General features: G+C 52.8%; 1 protein-coding gene across 3 annotated transcripts in view; it reads right to left on the bottom strand.

Annotated features, from left to right (window-relative positions):
- Nucleotides 1-18,471, bottom strand: part of DNAH9 (dynein axonemal heavy chain 9) — a 149,585-nt gene that overhangs the window by 20,550 nt on the left and 110,564 nt on the right. For all 3 annotated transcript variants that reach the window (XM_032129150.1, XM_032129153.1, XM_032129154.1), the window contains 3 exons: nt 16,000-16,148; nt 12,916-13,043; nt 406-633 (listed from right to left, as the gene is read on the bottom strand). In XM_032129150.1, coding sequence (XP_031985041.1) covers nt 406-633; nt 12,916-13,043; nt 16,000-16,148 — 505 coding nt within the window. The remainder of the gene's footprint in view (nt 1-405; nt 634-12,915; nt 13,044-15,999; nt 16,149-18,471) is intronic.

Here is an 18,471-nt window from a genome sequence, read left to right as displayed (position 1 = left end):
TGCACATGTTTAAAAAAAGCCTGGATGTGGCACTCTGTGCCATGGTTTGGTTGATGAGGAGGTGTTGGGTCATAGGTTAGACTCAATGATCTCAAAGGTCTTTTCCAACCTGGCTCTCCCTGTGATTCTGTGTGATTCTGTGATCACACACTGGGGAGAAAATGATTAAACTGAACAGAAGCCTGGTGTCCTGTGCCCTGCTGCAGGAAAGAGGCTTCTCAGGACCACCTGAACCTTCTCTTGGGAAACCCAGTGCTTGGAAAGAGATCCGTGCCCGGCTTGTGGGGAAGAGCAGAGGGGGTGTTGGACCCAGAGGCTACGTGATGCAAAGGACTGGGGAGGCAATGTCCAGCGTGCTCCTCAGGGGCTCCAGCAGAGCTGTCAGGGGCCCCACTGAGCTCCTACCTGGCTGAAGTTGTCCAGGGCCTTGTGCAGGTTGGCGTGCATGCCGGTGGGGGCCTCGCTGGTGATTTTGATGGAGTTTTCCAGGATGCCCTGGGGAATGACGTGGCTCTCCGGGCACGGCGCCGGCTCCGCGCTGACGAAGACGCGGAAATCCTGGTGGCTGCCCTCGCTGTGCTGCTCCAGCTTCTTCTCCAGAGAGCTCAGCCACTTGGCCACCAGGTGGATGTTCTGGCAGGGACAAAGGGGACAAGGCTTGGTCAGTCCCCCCGTTACACCCCCATGGGGTGAGCAGGCACCAAACCCATCCCACCCATGGATGCGCTCTGGAATCTGGGACTTGTCCCAGGAGTGCCTGTGTGCAGCTCCCAGCCCCAAAGATCCACGTGCATCAAGAACATTTTAAAATTCAGAATAATCAATATAAATCAGCAGTAGAGCTGCAAGTGGCAGCTGGGCTGGTTGGGCTCTCAGTGCTGGAATTGTCCTCATTTCAGCAATACCAGCTGATGTTACTCCTGGGGAACAAAGTTGTTATTCCTGGGGAGCAAAGTTGTTATTCCTGGGAAGCAGAGTTGTTGTTCTTGGGGAGCAAAGCTGTTTTTCCTGGGAGCAAAGTTGTTATTCCTCCCCCCAACACCACCATGCTCAAATGAAAACATTTGTTCATTTTCATCAGAATTACAGTGAGGACCCTCAACAGCAAAGATGTCAAACAGGTGATTTCACAAAGTCCTTCAACACAAAAGGATTTATTTATTCATGCAACTAATTGGGCACATCTCTCAGAAGATTAAGCAGAATCGTGGGGAGATGGTGAAGTGGATGAAGTCAAGCCTCAGTTTTCCCCTAGAGTCCTATACAGCGTTATGGTTTCCAGGCAAGAAAACAGCTTTTTGTTATATTAGGAATGGGATTTGTGGGCTAAAGTACCTGTGTTCTAAAGGCAGGTGTGCAATCTGAACTGGCTGTGTTCACGGGCACTTGGGATGGTGATTTATCCCACCCAAAGAAAGGACAAGGAACTTGCTAAACCGAAATTAAAAGCAGCTGCCAGAAAGATAAACTGCTTGGAGGTGGCAAAGAAATTACATCAAGGAACCATATTAGAGGCTGAGAATAAGTATATATCACCTAAAAATGGGGCCAGAAAGGAGCTCTCGTGGTTAAATAGCGGGGTAATGGAGATTATTAGGAGTAAAATTACATTCCTCACCAAGTGGAAGTTTTGTCCAAATGAGAAAAACAGAAAAGAGCACAAAATCCAGTCATGGTAAGGTCAAAAAGTACTATAAGAAGCAATATTTTGAAAACCATAAAAGCTAATAAAAAAGCCTTTTCCAGAAACCAGGAACCTACTAGAGAGTCTACAAAACTACAACATGATCGAGGTCTGCAGGGAGCGCCCATGAAAGGCCAGGCCAGGCCAGAGCAGCCCATATTTGCAGGAATATTCCCTGCAGAGCCTGGGGAGGCTCTCACAGTTACAGCCTGGTGGAGTACCTGAAGCCCTGAGGCTGGAAATGTCCCTGAAGATCATCCATCCCACCCTCCTGCTCCGAGCAGGGCCAGCTAGAGCAGGTTGTTAACCGTGTCCAGTTGGGGTTTTTGGATATCTCCAAGGCTGAGTCTCCACAACCTGTCTGGGCAATGTGTGCCAGCGTTCAACCACACTCACAAAAAAAACCAAATTAAATTTTAAAATAGCATAATATAGGGAAATGAAATGAAATGAATGTTTAAGGGAAATTTGTACCTCAATTTTAGCCCTTTGCTTCTTGCTCTTTCACTCAGTACCATTATGAAGAGCCTGACTCCATCTTCTGCACTTCCCCTGCCACGAGGAATTTAAACACACCAACAAACCCCTCTGAGCCAAACCCCAGCTTCTGGAGGTTAAACAAGCCCAGCCTCTCCTCAAACAACAGATGCTTCTATCTCTCAATTGTTGGAAAGACTCTTAAGCTGAAGCAGCAGACAAAGAGCTGTTTAGAGAAGTCGATGAGGTAATAAATAGCAAGAGGTCTCTAGGAGCAGATGGTCTCACCCCAAAAGGACCCCAGAAGTGGAAGGTCAGGAGGCAGCAGCCAGCCTGGCAGGGGCTCCAGCAGGACAGGAGTCACTCCCCAACAGCACGAGTTAGGAATAACCAGGAATCTCCAAGTTCGAACCCATTTTAGAGAGCTAAACTGAGGCTATCACAGTCTGAGCTGTGTGTGTTGTTGGGGCTGGGGTGGAGCTGCTGTCCTCAGGAGCTGCCCCAGGCTGGGGTTGATCTGTCCTGGAGCAGTGCTGGTCACTGGGAGGGGTCAGTCCCTGCTGAGCAGGGTGGACACGGCCAAGGGACCAGGCTGGGGGGACAAGGAGCTGTCCCAGCTGACCCCAGGGATGTCCCAGCCATATGGAATCCTGCTCAGCACAGAGCAGGAGAAGGAGGAATGTCGGGAGGGATGGTGTTTGCCTTCCCCAGTCACCACGGGGTGTGACAGAGCCCGGCTGGCTGGGGATGGCTGAGCCCCTGCCCGCCCAGGGGAATGGGGAATGAATTCCTTGCTTTGCTTCCTTGCCTGGGTGGCTTTGGCTTTCCCCATTAAACTGTCTGGACCTCAGCCCATGAGTTTTCCCACTGTTAACCCCACATTCTTCCCCATCCCACCCCTGGGCAGTGAGGGAGCAGCATGTGGGGCTCAGTTTCCATCTGGGTTAAACACAGCAGCTCATCCCCATGAACTCCTTTCTTGGGGGCTGGAGAGGGGATTTCTCCAGGCACCCCCCACACCAGCATGGAGCAGGAATCGTCTCTGTGGGGTCACTGTATCCCCAGGCATGGATTTTCATCAGAACCAGCTGGTTATCTTCCCAAAACCAGTATTGCTGCAGGCAAAAGGAAAGGTCTCACAGGCTGCCAACCAGTTAAAACACAGGTACCAGGGGTAGGAAACTACTGGTGGAGTTTTGACTTCTCACCAGATCAAAAACCATCTGAAAGAGCAGATGATTGGTGAGCTGACAAAATTACTCATAAGACAAAGTCATTTCGAGCCCTGAAAATAAAGCCTGGTAGCGAGGAACTGCAGGAAGATGCCATCACTCTAAGTGACTGGCAATGACACTGCAGAAGGAATTCAGCGCTGATAGATGCAGAGTAATGCACTCAGGAAAACAACCCCAGCTACAGATACACACACTGACGGGTCCAAAATTAACTATTATCACTCAGGGAAGAGATCTCAGAGTCCTCACAGTTGTTTCCTGCAAATAACACTTCAATGCTTAACAATGCAACAGCAATCAAATGCCAACAAAGGAGCAGAGAATAAAGCTGCAGACATTGTTTTGCCACTCCATAAATCCATGGTGGGCCTTCATCATGTAAACAGCACCCAGCTCCCACTCCTCTTAGCTCCAAGAGGATTGAACTCCCCCAAAAGGAGACACTCCATCAATAAAGGCTTGCCCATTTGGAGGGAGCAGAGGCTGGGGCAGAGGGAGGGAGTGAAGGGTGAACAGAGCAGGCTGAAAGCTTTGGCAGAAAAGTGGAAGAGCGTTTTCATATGACACAGAACTAAACTGCCAATTTACTGCTTCAGGGTGCTCTGGGAGTTGAGAGAATCACAGAGTGGAGATGAGCTGGAAGTCACAGAGAGAAACAGAATCCTTAATGCTGGAAAAAACCCTAAAATCACCAAACCCAACCCCCACCCCACCACCAGCACCATTAACCCGTGTCCCCAAGTTCCACATCCACATGGGTTTTGAACACTTCCAGGGATGGTGATTCCATTCCTGCCCTGTTCCAACATCTCTGCACACCTGCACTATTTCCACCCCCCTCGCTGAGGCTGTGGATGTGCCTGGGGCAGGCAGGAGCCGGGCTGGCAGTGCCTTGAGCCACGCAGGGACTGGTGCCACACAGGGACACCCCGGGAGCTCCCTCATGGGAACACAGAAACCTCTTCTGGCTTTCCTGGTAGAGGGTGCAGGTGCCTCCTGTGAGGTTTCTGGTGAGCTACGTATGCAGACATCCCAGCTGGGACTGGAGAAGAGGATGAACATGGTGGGAAGGAAAAGCTGAGCTCCTGTAGGCTGGGACAGAGTGGCGGCTGCTGTCACTGTTATCAGGATTTGAACCTGCTGGAGGGATGGGTCAGCACTCAGAGATGGACCAAGGGGTGTGAGCCAAGGAAATTGTTGTTTGGGGAAGCCACGGACACTTTGCTGCCTCCGGTTCTGTTGCCCCAAGTCTGACTGGCATGGCTGCGAACAGTATTTGTTATTAAGAACTGCAGACATTCAGTCCCCTTCTCTGAAATGAGTTAGGGTTGTGCTCGTATTACGTCGGTGAAAAGGAGTTTGGGGTGTGGGGGGAGATGAGAGGAGATGCCTGGGCAAAGGGATCGTGTTCTGGGGTTGTTTTCTCGCAAACAAGGACTGTGTGAGGAGCAGCAGACAGAATGCAATTACACCTGAGTGCTGCTGCACCAGCGCTGGCCTGATGCACTCAGGCTTTCAGGAGATGAGATCATCCCCAGGGCCCAGACAACCAACTCACTCTACAAACACAAGTCAAACAGTCAGGACTGAAACCTGCAACCAAAGTGGTTCCAACACCACAGAGATCTAATAAAACAGGGGAAGAGCTCAAGAAAATATCAAGAGAAAACTCATGCATTAAGTATCAGTTTAATCATAGTCTGCATATCTGACCTTAACTGTTTTCATCTCTAATTGGTAGTTTCTTCCCACATCTGCTTTTGTGGTGTTAGATAGCTCAAAAATAATTGCTTTTGCTTGTGTTGACATGACACCAGTGATCATTATTTGTGGGTATCACTGCCTGCTAACAGCCAACTTAGGGAATATTTCCAGCCCTGTGATAATTGAGCGCATTTATATCCTGTCCTTTTGTGATAGAAGGGATGAAAGAGAGGAACAGATGCAGCAAAACATGGGCTGGTACTAAGAATTCATAATTCCAATGAATATATCTGCCCAGGCCGGGCAGAGAGGCTGTGGGAGGGATTCACAGGGTGGAAGGAAACTTTGCAAATTAATTCCCAGCAGTCAGAAAACAAAACCTGAGAGAGCACGGCTGAGGAGAGCACGGGGAGGAGAGCACGGGGAGGAGAGCAGGGTGAGGAGAGCACGGGGAGGAGAGCACGGGGAGGAGAGCAGGGTGAGGAGAGCACGGGGAGGAGAGCAGGGTGAGGAGAGCAGGGTGAGGAGAGCACGGGGAGGAGAGCACGGGGAGGAGAGCACGGGGAGGAGAGCAGGGTGAGGAGAGCACAGTGAGGAGAGCACGGGGAGGAGAGCAGGGTGAGGAGAGCAGGGTGAGGAGAGCACGGGGAGGAGAGCAGGGTGAGGAGAGCACAGTGAGGAGAGCAGGGTGAGGAGAGCACGGGGAGGAGAGCAGGGTGAGGAGAGCACAGTGAGGAGAGCACGGGGAGGAGAGCAGGGTGAGGAGAGCAGGGTGAGGAGAGCACGGGGAGGAGAGCACGGGGAGGAGAGCACGGGGAGGAGAGCAGGGTGAGGAGAGCAGGGTGAGGAGAGCACGGGGAGGAGAGCAGGGTGAGGAGAGCACAGTGAGGAGAGCAGGGTGAGGAGAGCACGGGGAGGAGAGCAGGGTGAGGAGAGCACAGTGAGGAGAGCAGGGTGAGGAGAGCACAGTGAGGAGAGCACGGGGAGGAGAGCAGGGTGAGGAGAGCACAGCTGGCCACGGTGTGGAGAGATGTGCCAGCTACCAACAACCACCAGCCAGCGTGGGCAGCCTGAAACACTGACCGTCCACACTGACCGTCCACACTGACCATCCACACTGACCATCCACACTGACCATCCACACTGACCATCTGGACCATCTGCTGACCATCCACACTGACCATCCACTGACCATCCACACACCATCCACACTGACCATCCACACTGACCATCCACACTGACCATCCACACTGTCGCTGACCATCCACTGACCATCCACACTGACTGTCCACACTGACCATCTGCTGACCATCCACTGACCGTCTGCTGACCATCCACACTGACCATCCACTGACCATTCACACTGACCATCTGCTGACCATCCACACTGACTGTCCACACTGACCGTCTGCTGACCATCCACTGACCATTCACACTGACCATCTGCTGACCATCCACACTGACTGTCCACACTGGCCATCCGCTGACCATCCACTGACCATCCACACTGTCACTGACCATCCACTGACCATCTGCTGACCGTCCACACTGACCATCCACACTGACTGACACTGACCATCCACACTGACTGTCACTGACCATCCACTGACCATCCCCACTGACCATCCACACTGACTGACACTGACCATCCACACTGACCATCCCCTGCACACTGACCATCCCCACTGACCATCCCCTGCACACTGTCACCGACCATCCCCGCTGACCATCCCCGCTGACCATCCCCACTGACCATCCCCGCTGACCATCCCCACTGACCATCCCCGCTGACCATCCCCGCTGACCATCCCCGCTGACCATCCCCGCTGACCATCCCTGCTGACCATCCCCTGCACACTGACTGTCACTGGCCATCCCCGCTGACCATCCCCTGCTCTCAGAGCAGGTGCTGCAGGCTGAGGCGCTGTGGGCAGGGCTGGGCTGGGGTGCACGTGCAGGAACATGGGAGCACCAGAGGCCTTTCTCTGGGGGGTCCCTCCCAAGCCCCTCTGTGTGTCTGCCCTTCACAAGGCGGAACATCAAGCACAGGCGTTGCCACGGTAACCATCAGAAATAGCACCACATGTACACAAAGCAGCACACGCTCCCCTCCCTGTGCTGGCAGCGACTGGGGACCCTGCCCCTCTCTGAAAGTGCCCCTCTCCTTCAGGCCTTGCCACAAATCACCTCCTGTGACAAGGAGAGCTGGTTGTTTTCACAGAGTCTCGTTCTCCTGTGAGATCTCTTGGAAAATGTTTCCCGTTGTTCCACCCCTGTGCCGGCCGGGCTGCACAGCCAGGCCACCCACACTGCCCGTGCTCACTGGTGCTGCTGGGGGACCCCGAGGGACAGGGAAGGGCTCTGCTGTTCCCAGGTTTGGGGTGGGGATGAGATGTAACCGGCCTGGCCTGGGACGTGGTGTCAAAATCACAGTCATGGAATGGTTTGGGTTGGAAGGGACCTCAAAGATCATCCAATTCCAACCCCTTGTCATGGGCAGGACCCGGGATCCTGGAGACACCGAGCTGTCCCTGAGCCAGCAGAGTGTCCTGGGGGACACCGAGCTGTCCCTGAGCCTGCAGAGTGTCCTGGGGGACACCGAGCTGTCCCTGAGCCTGCAGAGTGTCCTGGGGTCCCAGGGACACCGAGCTGTCCCTGAGCCAGCAGAGTGTCCTGGGGTCCCGGGGACACCGAGCTGTCCCTGAGCCAGCAGAGTGTCCTGGGGTCCCGGGGACACCGAGCTGTCCCTGAGCCAGCAGAGTGTCCTGGGGTCCTGGGGGACACCGAGCTGTCCCTGAGCCAGCAGAGTGTCCTGGGGCCCTGGGGGACACCGAGCTGTCCCTGAGCCTGCAGAGTGTCCTGGGGTCCTGGGGGACACCGAGCTGTCCCTGAGCCTGCAGAGTGTCCTGGGGTCCCAGGGGCCAGTGGGATCTGGGGGCAGGAGGAAGAGCAGTGCCAGCAGGTCAGGGAGTGATCCTGCCCCTCTGCCCTGCTCCTGGAGCTGTGCCCAGCCCTGGGCTGCCCAGCTCAGCCGGGACAGGGAACCACTGCAGAGGGTCCCATGAGGGCCAGGAGGATGATGAGGGGACTGAGGAAGGGCTGAGGGAGCTGGGGCTGCTCCCCTGGAGAAGAGACAGCCCAGAGGGCACCTCATCCCTGTGTCCCAACGCCTCAGGGCCGGGGGCCGAGCGGCCGGGGCCGGCCAGATCCCAGCAGTGCCCAGGGACAGGACAGGGACACCGGGCACAGAGTGACACCCAGGAGGCTCTGTGTGAGCAGGAGGAGAAACTTCTCCTCTGTGGGGGTGCCAGAGCCCCGGGACAGCTGCCCAGAGAGGCTGCCCAGGGCTCCTTCCCTGGGGATGATCAAACCCACCTGGATGTGACCCTGTGCTCCAGGTGACCCTGCTGGAGCAGAGGGGTGGGAGCAGAGGATCTCCAGGGGTCCTTCCAACCCCAGCCATCCTGGGATTCTGTGATTTATGATACAGTGATGAATCTCACACAGGTTTGCTCCAGGAGCTCACTGTTACTCAATTTAACACATGAACCTGACTCAGTGAAGCAGCAACCTAGGAAAATGGAAAGATGCTCAAGAATTAAATTAACTTGATCACAAAGAGAGGGAAGTGACATTTTGGCTAATGGATGAAGACTACAATTAAACTGGGAATATCTAACGTCTGAACTCTTCCCTCCATCAGTGCATTCAGACGTGCATCTGAACAAACACAAGCAAATTCCACTGCGTCTTTGCTGGTAAGCTGATAAAGCTCATTTGGTGACTGTGGTGGCCACTGGATCAGCAAAAGGCTTCTGAGGGGGAAACCGAGCAGACACAGCTTGTGCTAACCCGTAGCTTAATGCAAAGCTCCTTCCTGCCTGCACAGAGGAGACTGCAGGCATCAGAGAAAGCAGATCCATGGATAACTCAGCATGGGAAGGCAGAGATCACAGAGTCACTGAGGCTGCAGGCACCTCTGGCATCCCCCAGTCCCAGCCCTCTGCTCAAAGCAGTGGCAGGCAGTGCACGTGGCCCAGGAACATGCTCAGGTGCCCTGTGGATGAAAACACCACAAACTCTACAGGCAACATCCAGTGTTTGGGAAATCACATGGGAAAAAAGATTGTATTTATGTTTAAATGGAATTTCCTGGATTTCAAGTGGTCCCCATCGCCCCTGGTCCTGCCACCACACACCACTGGAGAGAGTCTGCTCTTCACTCCTCACCATCCAGGGGGATGGAATCCCCAGGTCATCTCTTCTCAAGGCTGAACAATCCCCAGCACTGCACAGAGCCTCACCAGAGCATCTCCAGCTGTGGGGCCCAGCTGTTCCTGCCCCCCAGAGCCGTGAGGAGCTGACAATGAGCTCTGGCTGCACTTCCAAATGGTACCCACCCCTTGCTTCCAAGCCTTCCAAACCTAAGAACTGTTGCTAAGGAGACCCAGAGGCTGAGCCCGCTATCAAATGGGGCTTTGTGGAGCTCAAAGATCAGGCTCAGCTCCTCAGTGCCAGGAACAGAGCAGCTGCTGGGCTTGAGCTGGGCTGTTCCTGCAGCCCTCAGGTAACAAAGGCTCCTTTAAAGAGCTGCACTTTTGCCTCAGGGGCTCCTATTTTGCAGCTGGACCATCTGTACTTGTAGAGAACAATTTTAGCTCCGGGCTTCACTCTCCTCATCTGTCAGCACCCTGTACCAGGGCTCAGCAAAGCTGATGCCACCAGACAAGAACAACACTGGTGCTAAAGGAGCAGGGAGCTGCTGGCCAGGCTCTGCCAGGGTGAGGGAGATTGTCTTCCCATGGAAATGAAGGGTTGGGTGGATTTCTGCTGTTCTCTCCCATAAAATGAGTCATTTATGAAAACCTATGAATTTTCAGTGAGCTAAGAAACTTTGCAGTTCCCAGGACAGGCATGGATGCTTTTGTCTTCATTTCACCTCCTGCTGTGTCAGGAGGCACCAGGACTGAGAAGAGCTGGCCCTAGGACAGCAGCCCTTCCCAGCACAGCAGTGATCCTGCTCCTGTAATCCAATAAGAACCTCCCAGCTGCCTCAATACCCTTTAACTCCCACAAACCTAATTCCCCGACTCCTTAGCGCTCAAAGTCCTTGACTCTCATTATGTCAGGTCCCAATCAAGGACCAGTAATGAGCCATGTGTGTAAAAGCCACCCAGATGATCCCCTCAAGTGTTTGTCCTGGACAATGTGAGTATGAGAAGCTCTGCTCCACATGAGCTGAGCTGTTGGTCAGGGGATAGCAAAATACAGAAGTAAAGCTAACAGTTGCTTTTTGTCTGCTCAGAAACAAATGGGAAGCCTGGGTATAACTGTGCTGTGGGTGGGATACAGCCTGGAAATAATGAGTTTAATTAATCTGGGTAAAATTACCCCGAGTGCCTCTTGAGATCTGCTCTGTCCTCTCTTTTATTAGTAATGCAATGATCCACAAATCCTGTGACGCTTCTGTAAATTGAGTTGTCTGTGGCATTCCAGATCTTGGACAAACACTCCTGGAACTGGTTGTGAGGTATTCGTCACCAAAACCTTGCTGGAAAGATCCTACCAGAGGATCTTTCCGTAAGAAAGAAACCATAAGGCAAATATTGCTCTGATCCCCCTCTGACTGCAATGGCAGGAGAATCCTTTGTGGGACCCCTCCTCACTGACTCCCACAGGGATGAGTTTGGGCACTGGTTTTGCCAAAGGTCAGATTTTCAGCCTTCAGAAGGTGCTTTGTCCAGCCTCCTAAAGCCCAGTTTGGCCAGAGGGTGCTTTCCTGCCGTGGAAGTTGCTGACCCTACAGGAGTTCTGTCAGACCAGGGGTTCCTGCCTGCCAATCCAATGTAGGGGACACACCTTGAGCCTCTCAGGCTGCTCTCCCTCCTTCTCCTGTTCCATGAAGCTCCAGCCCCTGGGAGGAGCTGGGAATGCAAAGTGAGATGCAGAGACAGGCTCTGGAGCAGAGCAGCCTGGCCTGGCTGGGTGACAATGAAGTGCCTTTGCTTTGCTGTCATTCCTCCAAATGCTGGAACTGGGGCTGCCTGCCCCAAACCCTGCTGGACGTGCCCAGCTCTGTCCCAAGGGTGAAGTGCCACCAAGGCAGACTCCAGCTCCTCGTGGGGCCCTCAGTGCTGGATTGCTCAGGAATCTGGGATTAGGAACAAAAGCAGAAAGAGCTCTGAGCTCTGTGTTGAGCCACTCTTGCCCACACCCCGTTACTCCAGGCCAAGCACAGCACAGAACTGGAATATTTGCCTGTATGAGGTGTCACCAGCTCTGTGACTACACCAGGGGCAATCCCAGATGTCTGAGTGACCCTGACCCAGCACTGGCACCTGGAATCCTGTCCCCAGGGCCACTGGGGGACTGCTGAGCCTGCCCCATGCAGCAGAGCACCCTGACCCTAACCCAGCTGGATCGAGCTCCTCTCTGAGCTCAGGAGGAGCCTGAGACAGTCACACCTGGAAAACCAGCCAGCCCAACCACCAACATTGTTCTTGTACAGAAATCTGATTTCTTCTCATTTAATCACAGAATCATAAAATCATGGAATGGTTTGGGTGGAAAAGGACCTGAAAGCCCATCCAGTGCCACCCCTGCCATGGCAGGGACACCTCCCACTGTCCCAGGCTGCTCCAAGCCCCAATGTCCAGCCTGGCCTTGGGCACTGCCAGGGATCCAGGGGCAGCCACAGCTGCTCTGGGCACCCTGTGCCAGGGCCTGCCCACCCTCCCAGGGAAGGATTTATTCTCCTTTACCTTTCAGTGTCTGCTGAGATCTCTTACTGCTTGCTCTGACCACCAGAGAAGATGGGAATGGATGTAATAAAAATGCTTCAGGCCCCCAGTGCTTGTCTGTTAGCACTGAAGCAGCACATGGAGACTGGCACTGCTGACAGATCCTTTACAGCAGCACACAGGTGTTGTAGAAAATAACTCTTCACTCTGCATTACTGAACAGCTCAAAAAGCTGCATCTTTCCTTCTGCACCACCTCAAAGGCAGATGCCAGGATTGCAGCCCTCTCTATATTAAAAGCTCCAGAGAAGCTCAGCATTGTTTACCTCAAAGGGAGCTTGCAAGAAAAAAAAAAAAAAAAGCAAAAATTAAGATCAAAATATCAAGGGTATTTAATTTCAATTCGTAACCAGGCCTGAGGGCTCAGATCAGGACTCAGAGCTTTGTCTTAATCTAATTTTATGCAAACAATTCAGTGATAATAAAAGTTTATATAATCCACATCAAGGAAATCAGAGGGGCTCCCAAAACCTGTAATGAGAGCTGACATCACCGAGTGCACATCAGCAAACCCAAGCACTCACTTAACGAGCAGCTCCTGAGAGCACTTGACAGAGACAGAGCTCCCTCCGCACCCCAGCAGGCTCTGAAGCACTTTGTGGGGTTGTGATGAGAGCTGGCAGCATTTCCCTGATTTGGGGTGGGCAGAGGAGCCAGCCCCACTGCAGAGCTTCCTCCCTGAGTGGCCCCTCCATGCTCATTGAGGTGCAGGGGGACTTTTGGGCAGCAGGCAGAGAACAAGTCCAGGGGCTCCCAGAACAGAGCTCTTCATTCATTCCTGGAGCAAATAAAGGTGCAGGGAAGTGCAGCACAACCTCCTGCTCGTGCACACCCCACAGACAGCTCCAGAAACCCAAACTGGCAGGGCCTGATCAAAGCAAGGGATGGCAGCAACACAGGGAGAGGCGGCTGCTTGGGACACACAGTGTCCCATGGCCCCAGACAGGCATGGCAGGCTGTCCTCATGGCAGTGGGACAAGCTGGGAGAAGGGCAGCACTGGCCAGTGACCCCGTACCTGAAGGATGACCCAGTGACCCTCCTTTGCAGCCAGGTCCAGAGCTTGTTCAGCCACCACCTCTTGGCCTTGCCCAAGGGAAACGTTGTGGAGGTTCCTGTGGTTGAAGGTGTAGCCCAGTTTCTTCCCTACGAGGGAACAAGGAGTGAGTTCAGCACCCTGGTGGGGAGGCAGGGCCGGGCCCCAGCACAGCCAGGCAGAGTTCCCTCATACCCAACCTCACACATGAGCTATCCCACTCCTGATATCAGCTCTCCTGTCTCATTCTCTTGGCTCTCACCCACTCCTTGCCCAAGTGCTCAAACAGCAGCAGCTTCTCCCAAACTCTTTTAATTACAGAGCAGCATCCACACAAAGGTACGTTGTTACACAGTGCTTCTTGTTTAAAGAACATTATTCCCCTGCAACCTCGTGTAAGAACCCATTTTACTGTGAGAAGAAATTAAAATCTTTTCCTGCTGATTAACCAGGCTTTGAACACCCACAGCTGGGTGGGGAAAAGCCCCTGCAATGCAGGCTGGGTGCACCAGCTGGGTTTGGGGAGGGCAGCTGGAATGCAATCCGTGTGAGCTTCCTGTGGCCTCAAGCAAGGTGTCTGGGACCTGGAGAGCAGTGAATCCCTCCAGATTTCTCATGGAGCACCACTGGAGTTGCCTTCCTGTCAGAAGGCCCCAGTGGAGTCAGCACAGGCCATGGGAAGGGGTGGTTTGGGAGCCACCCGGACACCTCCCAGTGTCCCTCCACCTCTGCACTGCAGGCTGGGAACCCCAAACCCCTGTCACTCACTGCCCTGCTCTGGGGGAAGCATGGCAGCTCTTCAGTGTCCCTTCATGTGGTCTATGATGATCCTTCAGCCTCCCCTGGTCTCTCTGGAGCATCCCAGATCGTTTCTGTGCTCATGGCTGCAGATCTCCTGGCCAGGTTTGGAATCTGTCATCCACAGACAGAGCACCCCCGCTGCTGTCCCTCTCACAGGGGAACCAGCTCTCCCAGACAAACCCCAGTTTGAGCTGCCAGAGGGAACAGCCCCACGAACATCCCCCAGGATGGGCTGGGCTCAGCCAGGGAGTCAGGACTCATCCCCACACCCTGATCCCTGGGGATTGCCCACACTTATCTCTGCATGCAGGTTTGCCTTCCTGCAGACGGTGCAGCCTGAATTCCCGATTCCTGCTAAAAGCAGGCAAGCTTTAGAGTGAAACAAAGAAAAGATTTGTCTTGCAAGGCTTAGGAACCATCTCGTGGGACAAGATTGGAAAGAGCTGGCCATGAGGAGAACAAACCTCCAAACTCCAGCTCTCTGCTGAGCCTCACCACAGCTTCCCCTGGGATACAGCTTCCCACATTTTAAAGTTTCCAGTTCTCTTTCCCACCATCTCTGGCTGCTGCCAACTTTGAAAGCTGCTGATCTTCTCCTTTACCTTCAAGATCCACTGTCTCGAGAGGGGATGGGGCAAATCACAGAACCAGGGCACTACCCCAAACCAGATGACCAATAATAAATGAATATTGGTTGTTCTTTTCACTGCAGAGGGATATCAGTGAGCCTGCCCTGGCAATGCCAGCCCTGCCCCTCCTTGCTGGCTGCAGAAGGGAGGGGATGGGCACTCAGGAAGGGCACAAAGCTCCTCCAGCCCACGGTGTTTGCTGCAGGGCCCTCCCTGTGACACCAAGGAAAGCTGCCATGAGTGGGCAGCATCTGCAAGAAGCTGACTGCCATTCACAGGAATCATCCTGCACTTTAATAAAACCTAATGAAAAACAGAGAAAATACCAATAACGAGCCAAACACAGCCCCAGAGAGGCAGCTCGAAGGCCAGTGCAGCTGCTCGGTACCAATGATTTTATTTCATTGCTTCTCTTCTCACTTTTTCTTGCTGTAGCTTTTCTGGCTGACTGACCCCAGGTGCTCAGCTATGCTCATCTTTACAATTCCAATTAAACCACTCATGGGTTGATTTTAGTGCTTCATTGCCCATACAAGGAACTAACAGTGAGAGACAGGATCACCAACGTGGCTCCAAAAGGAAGCCAGGGACGTGACAGGAGCTCCCTTTGGGGGGGGGGGTCCCTTCAATTCCCAGTAATGACACTTGGTTTGGGGGCAGAAGGAGCCTCAAATGCAAAGCTAAGCCCAGGAATTCCCCACAGTGAGCTGCCTGTGGCTGAGGTTGCACCAGGTTTAACAGCTCTGACAGCTGCCCCTGGGAATGCGGGCAAAGGATCACTCCAACTTTATTTTGGGATGGCCCAGAAGGCAGAGAGGAAAAGGAACCCACAGGTCATTGTTCTCCTGCCCTGGTCTGTGCCAGCCTGGATGATGTTGAGTCCTGGGACTGTCCAGCCCCAAAGGCATCAGATTCCTCTGCTCCAGAGGGATGTTCAGGATGAAAATGAGAATTTTTCCACAGTGGAGCCAAGACCCAGAGCAAATTCTACACAAGGGTGGCTTTGGAGCACAGCAGTGGCTGCAGCACAAGGGCATCAGTGCCTTCTCTAGGGAGGCATCTCCCAGAAGCCCCTTTGGCTTTGGAGCCAGCTGACAGCTCCACAGCTGACCATCCACATGGAAATCAGCTCAGGAAGGACGGGAAGAAAGCCTGGAAACTTTGCCATAAAGCAGCAATCTGTTACAGGGAGCTGTTGCTTATTTTTAGTTATCATAAAATCATAGAATAGCAGGCTGGAAGGGACCTCAAGGGTCCTCTGGTTCAACCTTTCCTGGTAACAAGCATCTGACAGCATGTGAGATATCTCTGACGTAAATTACAGGTTGTGCACAAACCCAACTCAGAGATTGTTGCAGTGTGAACCACACTGGGAATCCAGGCAGTGCAGGAGAGAGACAAGTTTAATTTAAATTTAAGATGAAAATCCAAGAAACGTTAAGAAAAACAATAAAACCATCCCAAAATCCCGTCGCATCCTCGCACAATTATCTGGTTTTAACATATTACTTCATTATCTACAAAGAGATGAGGAAAAAAAAAACCCCAACGAAACAGGCGTGTCGTGCTAAGATAATAATGCAGCAGATAAGCAGCAGTGCTGAGGTGTGCCTAGAGACAGGATTTATTTATTTACCGTGTTTCTCCACATCCTTCAGTGGGTCCACTCCTGGGGACAGGATAAAGAACATCGGGGTTCCAGGCCCTGATTCCTCAAAGGTTGTGGCAAAATCCAGGGATCTCCCCACCACGTATTTGCTGCCCAGCTTTTCTTCTACAAAATCTCTGCCAGAGAGAAACAACTTTTGCCAGCTTGTTCAGAAAATGCAGATTCCCCTGCAAATAATCAGTAAATCATCATGGAATCCCAGATCGTGAAGGATTGAGAAGACTTCCAAGGTTATCAAGTGCGACCAGTATCAAGCACCACCAACTGTGTTCACCCATGTCCTCAAATGTCCCACCCACAGGTTTTTTGAGCACTTCCAGGGATGGTGTCAGGGTTTGATAACCCTTCAGCTGGAAAAGTTTTCCCTGATATTCAATCTAAACCTCTTCTGGTGCAACTTGAGGCTGTTTCCTCTGGTCCTGTCCCTGTTCCCTGGGAGCAGAGCCCGACCCTGCATCCTCCTGTCAGGGAGTTGTGCAGAGCCAGGAGGCCTCTCCTGAGCTCCTTTGCTCCAGGCTCAGCCCCTTTCCCAGCTCCCTCAGCCACTCCTCATACGACCTGTCCTCCAATTAGTTTCCAATTTTGATGACTCAAGCGATTTAGAAACTGAAATTAGGAAAACAAACATGAAATATTTGTGGAGAGGATCTGCAAGCTGGGCTTGCAGGGCTGTCCCTTGGGAGCAACGCCGGGCCCTGTGTACAGGGCAGAGATACCCCAGGAGACACCAGCTCCTGACAAACAGAGGGAAGTGAGAATGGGGAGCAGTGGGAGCTGCCAGCCCAAGGCTGCACTCAGAAGCACAATGCCTTGATTGTGACTCAGGAATCTCAGGAGAAAAGAAATAAGTTAAGGTACGAGATACAAGAACCAGCCACGTGCTTTGCAGTCCGAGCAGCCTTCCAGAGGAAGCACCAATCCACAGGAAGTCCAGATGATTTACACAATTACTTTGATCTGGAGAGCTGAAAGGGAAGGGCTCTAAGAATATCTGGAGCATGGGAGTGACAAGGAAAAATACAAGGGAGTGAACAGGGAAAGGTTCAGCTCCACAGCAGCTGCCAGAGCAGAGCACGGCGCATGGAGAATGTTCTGGCTGGATTCCCCCAGGGTGAGCTCCTGACATCACTGCTTTACAAAGAGAGAGACACTGAACACTGATTCACAGGTAGGAATGTTATATCCAAAGCCCAGGAATGCTGCTGGAGCGCAGGTGGATTACTCAGGCCTTTTGAAGGCAGCCAAATTCTTTCTAAGAGAGCTGAGAAGCTCCTTCAAGGACTGGTGAGAGGCAGTTGGAACAGAAATGCCTAAGGGATTGCAAAAAAAAAAAAAAACTTCCATGTTTTTGGTGCCTCTTTCAAGTAGAATTTCTGTTCAAGGTCAAGATTTGCTAAATTGCTGCTGGAAAGCTTCAGGTCACAAAATTTCACAAAGTCCATCAGATCCAAGGCCACAACATTCTTGTTTTACCTCAGGTCTCAGGTCTTTGAAACGGTGTCCTGGGGACTCAGCAGCACAACTGACGTGAGAGGGAGGCTCCCAGGTGGGACCCCAGCGCAGCAGAGGGAAGGCTGGAGGAGTCCCTACGTGTGGTGCCTTTCAAACAAGGTGTCCCCGGGGCTGGGTCACCATATCAGCAGCAGGAGATGAGAAATGGTGCCAGAAGAAAAATAAAAATGTATCCTGCAAGCCAAGTGGCTGTCTGAGGGCTGATCTGTGCTGCACACACCCACAGCTGCCCATGAGCCCTTCTCTGGGCAGTGAGTGCAATGACCATGGAGGCACCAGAGCCCTGAGTCCTGCTGCACTGTCCCCACGGTCTGTCCCTAAGGCAGTGCTCCTGCAAGGACTTCACCATGACGAAGCCACACCTCACCAGAGGCTGCTGGACTGACCTGACCTCATCGAGGATGTGGAGGAGTGGGAGCACAAGGTGCTACCAGCAGCTTTTGGCTGATGTTCTTCAATAAGATTGAAGGATGAAATGGATATTTACAGGGGGAAATCCTTCAGGGAATTACAGTTGTTGGTTCACTGCTGGCCCTGAAGCTCTAAGGAGTGAGTCAGGGTAAGAGGGGCTTCTCCTGATGGCTCCTTAGGCCAAGGGAATGAACCAGACTGGGCAAACATTCCCAGGGATCTGCTAGGAAGAGTGGCTGGAACACCCAACTTCCCAGGCCATGAAATGCAAGAAGCCTGTACAGGGCTGGATCATCTTAAATCCCAAAGAAATCCTATACCATCATCATGGAGCTGTGATGTGGGATACAAAGGTCCTCACACCTTTCTGAGCAGCAGCTGGAAATGAGGTGGGAGTATTCCAGGGCATCTAAAATCCCCCTGGCCACCTGTGGTTGGGCTAAAATATTGCTCCTAAAATGCACCCAAGGTCTGGACAGGGCCCTCAGAGGGATGGGAAGGTTTGGACTGGTCACG

Source organism: Corvus moneduloides, chromosome 19, assembly GCF_009650955.1.
Source record: "Corvus moneduloides isolate bCorMon1 chromosome 19, bCorMon1.pri, whole genome shotgun sequence".
In the NCBI taxonomy this organism is placed as follows: Eukaryota; Metazoa; Chordata; class Aves; order Passeriformes; family Corvidae; genus Corvus; species Corvus moneduloides.
The sequence above is the reverse complement of the archived record's forward strand: the minus strand, read 5'-3'. Positions and strand labels throughout refer to the sequence as shown.